Raw genomic sequence first — 11,562 nt, forward strand, 5'->3', positions numbered from 1 at the left:
CAGCGTTTAGAGAACATTCAGCAGCTTGAGGAGACATTCAGCGTTTAGAGAACATTCAGCAGCTTGAGGAGACATGCAGCGTTTAGAGAACATTCAGCAGCTTGAGGAGACATGCAACGTTTAGAGAACATTCAGCAGCGTTTAGAGAACATTCAGCAGCTTGAGGAGACATGCAACGTTTAGAGAACATTCAGCAGCGTTTAGAGAACATTCAGCAGCTTGAGGAAACATGCAGCGTTTAGAGAACATTCAGCAGCTTGAGGAGACATGCAGCGTTTAGAGAACATTCAGCAACTTGAGGAGACATGCAGTGTTTAGAGAACATTCTGCAGCTTGAGGAGACATGCAGCGTTTAGAGAACATTCAGCAGCTTGAGGAGACATGCAGCGTTTAGAGAACATTCAGCAACTTGAGGAAACATGCAGCGTTTAGAGAACATTCAGCAGCGTTTAGAGAACATTCAGCAACTTGAGGAGACATGCAGCGTTTAGAGAACATTCAGCAGCTTGAGGAGAATTGCAGCGTTTAGAGAACATTCAGCAACGTTTAGAGAACATTCAGCAGCTTGAGGAGACATGCAGCGTTTAGAGAACATTCAGCAACTTGAGGAGACATGCAGCGTTTAGAGAACATTCAGCAGCTTGAGGAGACATGCAGCGTTTGGAGAACATTCAGCAACTTGAGGAAACATGCAGCGTTTAGAGAACATTCAGCAGCGTTTAGAGAACATTCAGCAACTTGAGGAGACATGCAGCGTTTAGAGAACATTCAGCAGCTTGAGGAGACATTCAGCGTTTAGAGAACATTCAGCAGCTTGAGGAAACATGCAACGTTTAGAGAACATTCAGCAGCTTGAGGAGACATTCAGCGTTTAGAGAACATTCAGCAGCTTGAGGAGACATGCAGCGTTTAGAGAACATTCAGCAGCTTGAGGAGACATGCAACGTTTAGAGAACATTCAGCAGCGTTTAGAGAACATTCAGCAGCTTGAGGAGACATGCAACGTTTAGAGAACATTCAGCAGCGTTTAGAGAACATTCAGCAACTTGAGGAAACATGCAGCGTTTAGAGAACATTCAGCAGCTTGAGGAGACATGCAGCGTTTAGAGAACATTCAGCAACTTGAGGAGACATGCAGTGTTTAGAGAACATTCTGCAGCTTGAGGAGACATGCAGCGTTTAGAGAACATTCAGCAGCTTGAGGAGACATGCAGCGTTTAGAGAACATTCAGCAACTTGAGGAAACATGCAGCGTTTAGAGAACATTCAGCAGCGTTTAGAGAACATTCAGCAACTTGAGGAGACATGCAGCGTTTAGAGAACATTCAGCAGCTTGAGGAGAATTGCAGCGTTTAGAGAACATTCAGCAACGTTTAGAGAACATTCAGCAGCTTGAGGAGACATGCAGCGTTTAGAGAACATTCAGCAGCTTGAGGAGACATGCAGCGTTTAGAGAACATTCAGCAGCTTGAGGAGACATGCAGCGTTTAGAGAACATTCAGCAGCTTGAGGAGACATGCAGCGTTTAGAGAACATTCAGCAGCGTTTAGAGAACATTCAGCAACTTGAGGAGACATGCAGCGTTTGGAGAACATTCAGCAGCTTGAGGAGAATTGCAGCGTTTAGAGAACATTCAGCAACGTTTAGAGAACATTCAGCAGCTTGAGGAGACATGCAGCGTTTAGAGCACATTCAGCAACTTGAGGAGACATGCAGCGTTTAGAGAACATTCAGCAGCTTGAGGAGACATGCAGCGTTTAGAGAACATTCAGCAACTTGAGGAAACATGGCAGCGTTTAGAGAACATTCAGCAGCTTGAGGAGACATGCAGCGTTTAGAGAACATTCAGCAGCTTGAGGAGACATGCAGCGTTTAGAGAACATTCAGCAGCTTGAGGAGACATGCAGCGTTTAGAGAACATTCAGCAACTTGAGGAGACATGGCAGCGTTTAGAGAACATTCAGCAACGTTTACAGAACATTCAGCAGCTTGAGGAGACATGCAGCGTTTACTAAAAGCTGCAGAAACCAAACGCTTGCCCAAATAAGACCATAAAACATTTCAGTCGATACTTGAATACTTCTTTACTTTTACTTGAGTAAAGAAGTTTAGTCAGTACTTCACCAGAGTATTTTTAAACACGAGTATCTGTACTGCTGCTGTCGTAAAGGTGTACTCTGCCCTCTCTGCTGAGGTGTGATTGGATGCTGAATCTCCTCGTTGTGTTTCAGACCCTCAGGCAGTCTGATAGCCAGCTCTCAGCGTCACCCCAACAAACACAGCGTGGTTTTCATGGAGAAGAACGGACTTCTGCACGGAGACTTCACTCTGCCCTTCAGCAAGGACCAGGCCAAGGTCGAACCCTGACTCACACACCACCACAGCTCTGATAATGGTTTTTAGAAGAGGGGGCAAAGCCTTTAGATTCTTTCGTGGATCCGATGTAACAACATTATATACATTTAATTGTATTCCATTCTATTTAAATGTAAATACTGCTATATTTTATTTTTCTATATTTTGTATTATTTGTGATGCTTCTTAAAATAGTTCTCTATCTGTGTTTTACTTTGATGTATGCACCACAACACCAGGTCAAATTCCTCGTACGTGTCAACCTACCTGATGATAAACCTGATTCTGATTAAAGAATAAGACAGAACTTTTTTCTGAAAATCTCAAAATTTCGACTTCTCAATTCTGACTTTTTCCTCAAAATCTATGAATTCTGACTTGTTCTCAAAATTCCGACTCATACCTAAAAATTATGGCTTTTTCTCAAAATTATATATTTTTCTCAAAATTCTGAATTTTTTTCAGAAACATGAAAATTCTGAAACTAAATTCTAAAGCAGATTCTACACCATCACACCCCTGATAATGATGGTCTTTATTTATATAGTGTGTGTGTGTGTGTGTGTGTGTGTGTGTGTGTGTGTGTGTGTGTGTGTGTGTGTGTGTGTGTGTGTGTGTGTGTGTGTGTGTGTGTGTGTGTGTGTGTGTGTGTGTGTGTGTGTGTGTGTGTGTGTGTGTGTGTGTGTGTGTGTGTGTGTGTGTGTGTGTGTGTGTCTCTCTCGCGCTCTCTCGCTCTCTCTCAGGTGAAGGACCTGCTGTGGAATAGTGACTCCTCTGTGCTGGCCGTCTGGCTGGAGGACATGACGGCTGGAGAGGACGAACAGATCAACACCTGCAGTGAGTTCTGATCAATCTGTTTCAGCCAATCAGGGTCACTTTCAATATGTTGAACCACATCTGTGACATTAGAGCATCACCTGAAGAGTTGAAGGACAGGGGTGTACATTAAAGGTCACCTCTCATGCATCACCATGTGTCCCCGGTGTGTCCCCGGTGTGTGTGTGTAAAGAAGCAGGAAATCAAAAAGAAGTCACCTTGTGGTAAACCTGAGAGAGAGAAAGAGTTTGAGCTCCATGCTGTTTCAGAGAGAAGCCTTGATGTGGTTTGGAACATGATATGGAGTTTCATCACGGCAGCGTTTAGCTGAGTTTCTGAAGGTAGAATTAGTTTTAAAGCTACAGACCCAGAATCAGCACTTTAGTAACAGCTGAAATAGAGGGGTTTGAGGCTATTGGTATTTTGAGCAAAACACTTCAGAGTTCAGAGACATGTTTTTAATATATTTGAGAACTATAATATATGCCTAAAAATGGTATAATAGCAGACCTTTAAAGCCTCACCTGAAGAGTTGTACAGGCCAAAGGAAACACAGGATCGGGTGAACATTAAAATAACACGGATAGATTTATAATAAATGCCCTCTTTAATGTGTGTCCCCCTGCAGTCCAGCTGTGGACGGTGGGGAACTACCACTGGTATCTGAAGCAGAGCCTGGACTTCGGCAGGGACGCTCTGAGGGCCCCGCGGTGCGTCTGCTGGGACCCTGAACGGCCCCTCAGGCTCCACATGTTGACCCACAGCTGGACCAGCATCACCTACGACTGGAGCTTCACCACCGACAAGAGCTCGGGGTCAGAGGGGAGCGACAACGCCAACGTGGCCGTGATCGATGGAGGTGAGAGCCAATCAGACGAGAGGACAGGGGGCGGGGTGAGGATGGAGAAACATAGGGGCCGAAACTAATTTGTAAATAACTGATTAAATAAGGAAAAGTGTTTTGACTCTGTTGTGACAAACTACAAAACATGCATCTTCTGATACCAGAGAGACATATTTAACATTTCTCTTTGTTTCTAACAGATAAAATCCTGGTGACGAACTTCCGTCAGTGTGTGGTCCCGCCCCCCATGTGCTCCTTCGAGCTGCAGCTGAGCTCACCTGTCAATCAGGTGACCTTCCTGTGCCAGCCGCAGAGGACCAATCAGCTGGCAGCGCTGACTTCTGACGGACAGATTTCACTCTACGTCCAAGGTGGGTCACATGGTTTGTTTTCTTTAGTGATGAGTCCCTTGGTCTAAATACTATCTTAATTCATATGTGTTCACACCAACAGATTTAGGAAATGATTTGGACCAATCAGCTGACGGGTTTCGCAGGATGTCCCGCCCCCTCGTCCTGCAGAAAACCTTCAGGTAACTTCCTGCAGATGATTCACTCTTTGTTTTTAATCAAACGAGTCAAATACTTCCTGTTAAGCCAACAAGCAAAGCTCCAGAGGCTTGATTTGATATTATACCAGAGTTTCAGTGTTGTTTAGTGAATGCAAATCTGAAGTCACATTCAATTAGAGGTGGAAAAAGTACTCCCTTACTTAAGTTAAGTAGAAGTAGTATGTAAGAAATGTACTTAAGTAAAAGTACAAAAGTATTTGCATCAAAATATAAGTTCAAACAGCAAAAGTGTTTCCTCTGTGGTCATTATGTATTTGTGACCCGCTCTATCGAAATCAGTCGGAAGTCGCGACGGCTCATTTCAAAATAAACGTTGATTTGCGTAAAAAACTAGTTTTTCGGGGTTCGGGTGTTTTGTTTGATTTTAAATAAACAAAGTCTTGGCTTTCAGAATATGAAACTTTTATTACTAAAATCACACGATAAATAAGCTTGTAAAGGGAAGATGACAAGCACCACTCATCTGAATTCAAATAAAAAAAGTCTTGGCTTTCAGAAGATTAAACTCGTTTCGGAAGTTCAGATGATAAATACAGGTTTTAAGCTTGTAACGGCATAACAAGCGGAGAACGGAGTTAATGCTCTCTCTCTCTCTCTCTCTCCCTCAGAGTGTGTGTGGAGCCTCTCTCTGCAGTGTGTGTGTGTGTGTGTTAATGCTCTCTCTCTCTCTCTGTCTCCCTCAGAGTGTGTGTGGAGCCTCTCTGCAGTGTGTGTGTGTGTGTGTTAATGCTCTCTCTCTCTCTCTCTCCCTCAGAGTGTGTGTGGAGCCTCTCTGCAGTGTGTGTGTGTGTTAATGCTCTCTCTCTCTCTCTCTCTCTCTCCCTCAGAGTGTGTGTAGAGCCTCTCCCTCTGCAGCAGCTCCTCTGGCTGCAGGAGGACCTGTTTGTGTGTGTGACCTCCAGCCTGCAGACGACCTCCACCCTCATCCTGCTGCTGCACCCTGACCCTGAGGATGAGGACTCTCTCTCTGTCAGGTCAGCACCACACACTCATTGTTTATTATTATTTATACACACTGTGTGTGTGTGTGTGTGTGTGTGTGTGTGTGTGTGTGTGTGTGTGTGTGTGTGTGTGTGTGTGTGTGTGTGTGTGTGTGTGTGTGTGTGTGTGTGTGTGTGTGTGTGTGTGTGTGTGTGTGTGTGTGTGTGTGTGTGTGTGTGTGTGTGTGTGTGTGTGTGTGTGTGTGTGTGTGTGTGTGTGTGTGTGTGTGTGTTCTTCTGGTCTCAGGTGTGTGTGTGTGTTTGCTCTTCAGGTCTCAGGTGGAGGTGGATGGAGTTGTCCTCAGTCTGGTTCACGGCTCTCAGAGCGGCACTGTGGCTCTGCAGCTGGAGGACGGACAGATCCGGAAGCTCCTCTACAGTGAGTCACAACTCTTCTTCAAGTGTCTGCCGAGTGGAGTTTGAAATGCATGAATTCAGAATGAGTTATTTGGGATCTAGCATAAAGGATATCGTGTGTCAAATGTATTTGTAAATCCTTTATTCTCAAACGGTGCAGATGTTCCTGATCCCTCAGTGGAGGAATGGAGGGATTCCAGCGGATGTCTCATCAGCTTCCCGGTTCCCTGCGTCCAGACGGCGCTCTGCAGCATCAGTGGGGAGGTACGCATCATGTCTTTCATATAACTTGACTCAAGTGAGATCCTGGGTCAAATACTTCCCTCTGCCTCTCAGGAACATCTGCTCGGGCTGACGGACAGATCCCACCTGTACGTCGGAGACACTGAGGTAACACCTTTCATCAATATGTTTATTATAAGAAAAGGGGCTGATGGGAAATATTTTTAATTCATGTTTTACTCATTTTCTCAGCTGGCCTCCAATATTTCCTCTTTCGCCGTCTGCAACGACTTCCTGCTCATCACCACACACTCACACACCTGCCGCTGCCTCCACCTGAACACTCTCACTGTCAAAGGTAGGTCACACACACACACACACTCACTCACTCACTCACTCACTCACTCACTCACTCACTCACACTCACACTCACACTCACACTCACACACTCACTCACTCACACACACACACACACACACACACACACTCACTCACTCACTCACTCACTCACTCACTCACACACTCACACTCACACTCATATATATATATATATATATATATATATATATATATATATATATATATATATATATATATATATACACATACACACACACTCTCATACTCACACACACACAGACAGACAGACTCGCACCTGCCGCTGCCTCCACCTGAACACACTCACTGTCAAAGGTAGGACACACACGCACACACGCACGCACACACACACACACACACACACACACACACACACACGCACACACACACACACACACGCACACACGCACACACACACACACACACTCTCATACGCACACACACACACACACACACACTCTCATACGCACACACACACACAGACAGACAGACTCGCACCTGCCGCTGCCTCCACCTGAACACACTCACTGTCAAAGGTAGGACACACACACACACACACACACACACACACACACATCAGCACATCTCAAAACATTCTCTTGCACTAAAGCATCTGTTTTATTAGTTTTATGTCCTCTATATATTCATGTTGCTCTGTTGGAGGAGCCTGGGACTTCAGTTTTTCATTGACATATCTCCACTGTAGCTGCTGAGCACATGCTGAGAGAGACTTGAAACTCACACACTCTCACACTCACACTCACAGTTTGCAGCCCCTAAGTAAACAATAAGATCTTAAAATCGATGCTGAAATGGATGGACTTAACTTCTGATTGAAAGCCTTCACACTGGAGAAATAAGAAACTGAAAATGTATGCGATCATTTATGGCATTCATAATTAATGTCTCATTCTTAACAGTGAATTGTTTTCATGTATTAATTATTAAATGTGTTAGTCTGGACAAACGTTTCCTGTTGAGATTCCTGGAAAAGGGAAATTACTTTTCATAAAAAAAGTTGATTCAAGAACAAAACTCTGGTATTAGATCAGTACGGACGCCAAATGTCCTGTTTGGGTTGCCGTACCTAGCGGTCCAACATGGAGGAACAACTTGCGCTTGTGCAGTGCAAATCGGGCAGAGCCAACATGTTGCAGCTGAATGACCTTTCATACTTGCACTATTTGGTCTGCTTTATTGTGTTGCTCTGTTGGCTTAACTTAACTAATGTGCATGAGAGGAATAGTTTCGGCGAAAACTAAAAGGAACCGTGGGGTCAGATTAGATTTTTCCAAAGGGGGGTTCGGTTAGCATGTGTCCCACAATGCACTAACTTTAATTCATGTTCCTTTGTTTTTCAATGGGTGTTTTAAAATGCCATTTTGTAATATGTTTCTTGATGTCTTTCATTTTTTGAAAGCACTTTGAGTTGCCTTCTGTTGAAAGATTCTGTATTATGGCGCATTTCCACTACAGCGCGGTTTAAGCGTGCGGTGCCCGGCCCGTTTTTTGTTTGCGTTTCCACTAGGGGTAGTTCCGGCTAGCGGGTACTTTGTCACAGTTTTCTGGCCATGACTCAGACAGTCTGTGGTTTGTACTTGTTTAGCTTGTGTCTAGTTTCTGAACAGATATGAGGAGCTGTGAGCTCTGAGGGCTAACAGCTGATGTTGGTTTTGTGGTTCACATTGAAGATGACGTCAAGGCTCCGCCTACTCTGCGTTACTATAGTTACTGCCCCAGCTACTAAACTGTATTGGAAACGCAGTGTAGGAGCCGCATTTAAGTTTTTTTTGTTTTGATTTATTTGGAACCTTTATTGATGCATTTTTCTGTTTCAGTAAGAGGTGTGCTTTGCTCAGGTGGAGGGGGCGGGGCTTTAAGTTGGAGGTGTGGTGTGTGACGGGAGAGCAGCAGGCAGCAGCAATACCGTCATTGACACGCAGACGCAACCTAATGCTTAGTCAAATACAGATTATTAGGATCTGCTGTTTAAGTTTATGTTAAATATTGTTTTCGTATTTTTTGTTTATGTTTTACTGGAAATAAACCTTGAAAAGCAACCGAAACGTCCAGTGGATTGCGTACTGCGAGTCTGACACTGCTTCTGAGGCCCAAACTCTACATGTGGCCAAGAACAATAACTTTTGAGGGGAAGGTTACAAGACAAACGTTTTGGGGTTTTGGCCACTACATGCAGCCTAAAGTGAGCCTGGCCTATCAACGCCTACCTATACCGTACTAAGCCGTGCGAGGCCCTGCAGTGGAAAAGCGCCATAAATAAACTTGCCTTGACTTGAATCTTGAACCTTTGACCCCACAGGTCTGCAGGCGGCCCTGGTTTCAGACGGAGGGCAGAACGATCAGAACGATGAGACCCTGCGTCGCGTGGAGAGAGGATCCAGGATCGTCACGGTGGTGCCGCATGACACCAGAGTCATCCTGCAGGTGGGAGAGACACACAGTCGCACACCTGTCTCCGTTTACATCACAGCCACAGTCAGTGATGGTGCATTAGTTGTCCGATGTGAGGGTCTCAGGCGCATTCTCCAAAGCCCCCTGAGAGACATGTAGAATTTGTGATGTTGGGCTATATAAATACACTTTGATTGATAATAAAAATAATACACGTTATTCGTTTAGAGCTTTTCCTGGTGCTCAAAGCGCTTTCCAAGCAGGTAAAGAAGAACTATTGGCAACAAAAGTTAAACGTGCTAAGCTAGGTGGAATAGGAGCGAGGGGTTAGTGGATCAGGAGTTGAAGGGAAGGGGTTAGTGGATCAGGAGTTGAAGGGAAGGGGTTAGTGGATCAGGAGTTGAAGGGAAGGGGTTAGTGGATTAGGAGTTGAAGGGAAGGGGTTAGTGGATTAGGAGTTGAAGGGAAGGGGTTAGTGGATTAGGAGTTGAAGAGAAGGGGTTAGTGGATCAGGAGTTGAATGGAAGGGGTTAGTGGATCAGGAGTTGAAGGGAAGGGGTTAGTGGATTAGGAGTTGAAGAGAAGGGGTTAGTGGATTAGGAGTTGAAGGGAAGGGGTTAGTGGATTAGGAGTTGAAGGGAAGGGGTTAGTGGATCAGGAGTTGAAGGGAAGGGGTTAATGGATTAGGAGTTGAAGAGAAGGGGTTAGTGGATTAGGAGTTGAAGGGAAGGGGTTAGTGGATCAGGAGTTGAAGGGAAGGGGTTAGTGGATCAGGAGTTGAATGGAAGGGGTTAGTGGATCAGGAGTTGAAGGGAAGGGGTTAGTGGATCAGGAGTTGAAGGGAAGGGGTTAGTGGATCAGGAGTTGAAGGGAAGGGGTTAGTGGATCAGGAGTTGAAGAGAAGGGGTTAGTGGATTAGGAGTTGAAGGGAAGGGGTTAGTGGATCAGGAGTTGAAGGGAAGGGGTTAGTGGATCAGGAGTTGAAGGGAAGGGGTTAGCGGATTAGGAGTTGAAGGGAAGGGGTTAGTGGATCAGGAGTTGAAGGGAAGGGGTTAGTGGATTAGGAGTTGAAGGGAAGGGGTTAGTGGATCAGGAGTTGAAGGGGAGGGGTTAGTGGATTAGGAGTTGAAGGGGAGGGGTTAGTGGAACATGTGATTGTAAAAACTCCAAAGGTATATCTGTGTAAACTAAAAGAAGTGTATCAAACCGTTGATATTTTGTTATTCTTTAGACAGAAACATGGACTTGACGCAAGTCTTCTGGCTCTTATACTGTTGAACAACAATATAATAATGTCTTCAATCAGCATGTGTTTCTATTTGGTTATATTTGGTCATGTCTTGAGTGTCTAAGGTTTCCGATCCACGACAATGATGTGTGTTTTCAAGCATGTCAGAGATCCAGCTGCAGGTTTGAGTGCTGATTGTCTGTGATGTTATTGTGTTGACTTTATTGTGTTAATGTTATTGTGTTGATGTTATTGTGTTGTTTGTATTGATGTTATTGTGTTGTTTTTATTGTGTTGTTTGTATTGATGTTATTGTGTTGATGTTATTGTGTTGTTTGTGTCCAGATGCCTCGGGGGAACCTGGAGACGGTTCATCATCGAGCGCTGCTGCTCGCTCAGCTCAGGAAGTGGCTCGACAGGTGAGCTTAACTTCATCAAATCACCTGCTGGTGTTTCCCCACATAGATTCAGGAGGATCAATACTAGATGTTACCCTGTTCTGCTGCTCCCTCTCCTGTAGTAGTTAATCTTTCAGTTTGTGTGTACAGAGAGATCGAGATACCGTTTCCCACAATCCTGAATACAAAAACAAATATACATAAAAATATATATATATCTATATATACACAATCAACATTTATACATATGTACACATTAAGACATCAATAAAAGCACAACAATCAATACATACAACATAACAGTCACTTCAATGACTTGGTAGTGTGTTGGTTTTAAAAAGAGATAAGAAGTACTTTATTGATCCCAAATTGGGAAATGTTTGCGAAGCAGCAGCGTAGAAAACAAGGCATGGCACAGAAGTAGAAGTAGATGCTAAAAGTGTTCACTCCTAAGTGTTTAACATGTTGCTGTTTCTCTCAGTCTAAGGTTTAAAGATGCGTTTGAGTGCATGAAGAAGCTGCGGATCAACATGAACCTCATCTACGATCACAACCCGAAGGTGCGTTAAATCGTATAAAGTGACTCTGAGCGCGTTTGAATCTGTATAGTTTATTAATATGCTAAAGCACGATATAAGAAACACGGGTCCTGCAGATAACAGTTCCAATGTTTACCGTCACTGTTGGGGAATCATTTCCCCTGCATGTCCTCCTCCTTCGCCCTCTGACGCAGCTGACCAGCCTCGAGCAGCCGCTATCTCCCATAAGGAGGGGCTGCCCTAGCATATTGTTGATGTTTCCAGTTTGAGACCGGGCAGCTCTCGGTCAGAGATAGTTATTGTTGTGGGACACCTGGAACACATCCTTCTCGGGTGTAGATGACCTCGAGACATAAGCGACAACTAATGTGATTCAGTGTCCTCAGCTGTTTAGTCTATCTATCGAAGAATGTTGATTATTACACTGTGAACTAGTTCAAACCTGGAGCTAGAGGAGGGGTC

The 11,562-nt window shown here is 44.5% G+C and overlaps 1 protein-coding gene across 1 annotated transcript in view; it reads left to right on the forward strand.

Moving 5' to 3' along the window:
- elp1 (elongator acetyltransferase complex subunit 1) overlaps nucleotides 1–11,145 on the forward strand; it is a 17,530-nt gene extending 6,385 nt beyond the window's left edge. Inside the window, exons 8-20 of the mRNA XM_079670660.1 lie at nucleotides 2,232–2,355; nucleotides 3,099–3,192; nucleotides 3,800–4,030; nucleotides 4,216–4,386; nucleotides 4,469–4,547; nucleotides 5,414–5,560; nucleotides 5,839–5,945; nucleotides 6,084–6,187; nucleotides 6,260–6,313; nucleotides 6,398–6,503; nucleotides 8,844–8,968; nucleotides 10,509–10,582; nucleotides 11,043–11,145. Of these exons, the coding sequence (XP_079526786.1) occupies nucleotides 2,232–2,355; nucleotides 3,099–3,192; nucleotides 3,800–4,030; nucleotides 4,216–4,386; nucleotides 4,469–4,547; nucleotides 5,414–5,560; nucleotides 5,839–5,945; nucleotides 6,084–6,187; nucleotides 6,260–6,313; nucleotides 6,398–6,503; nucleotides 8,844–8,968; nucleotides 10,509–10,582; nucleotides 11,043–11,130 (1,504 nt within the window). The 3' untranslated portion in view covers nucleotides 11,131–11,145. The remainder of the gene's footprint in view (nucleotides 1–2,231; nucleotides 2,356–3,098; nucleotides 3,193–3,799; nucleotides 4,031–4,215; nucleotides 4,387–4,468; nucleotides 4,548–5,413; nucleotides 5,561–5,838; nucleotides 5,946–6,083; nucleotides 6,188–6,259; nucleotides 6,314–6,397; nucleotides 6,504–8,843; nucleotides 8,969–10,508; nucleotides 10,583–11,042) is intronic.
- The last annotated feature ends 417 nt before the right edge of the window (nucleotides 11,146–11,562 follow it).

This window comes from Notothenia rossii (genome assembly GCF_949606895.1).
Source record: "Notothenia rossii genome assembly, chromosome: 3".
In the NCBI taxonomy this organism is placed as follows: Eukaryota; Metazoa; Chordata; class Actinopteri; order Perciformes; family Nototheniidae; genus Notothenia; species Notothenia rossii.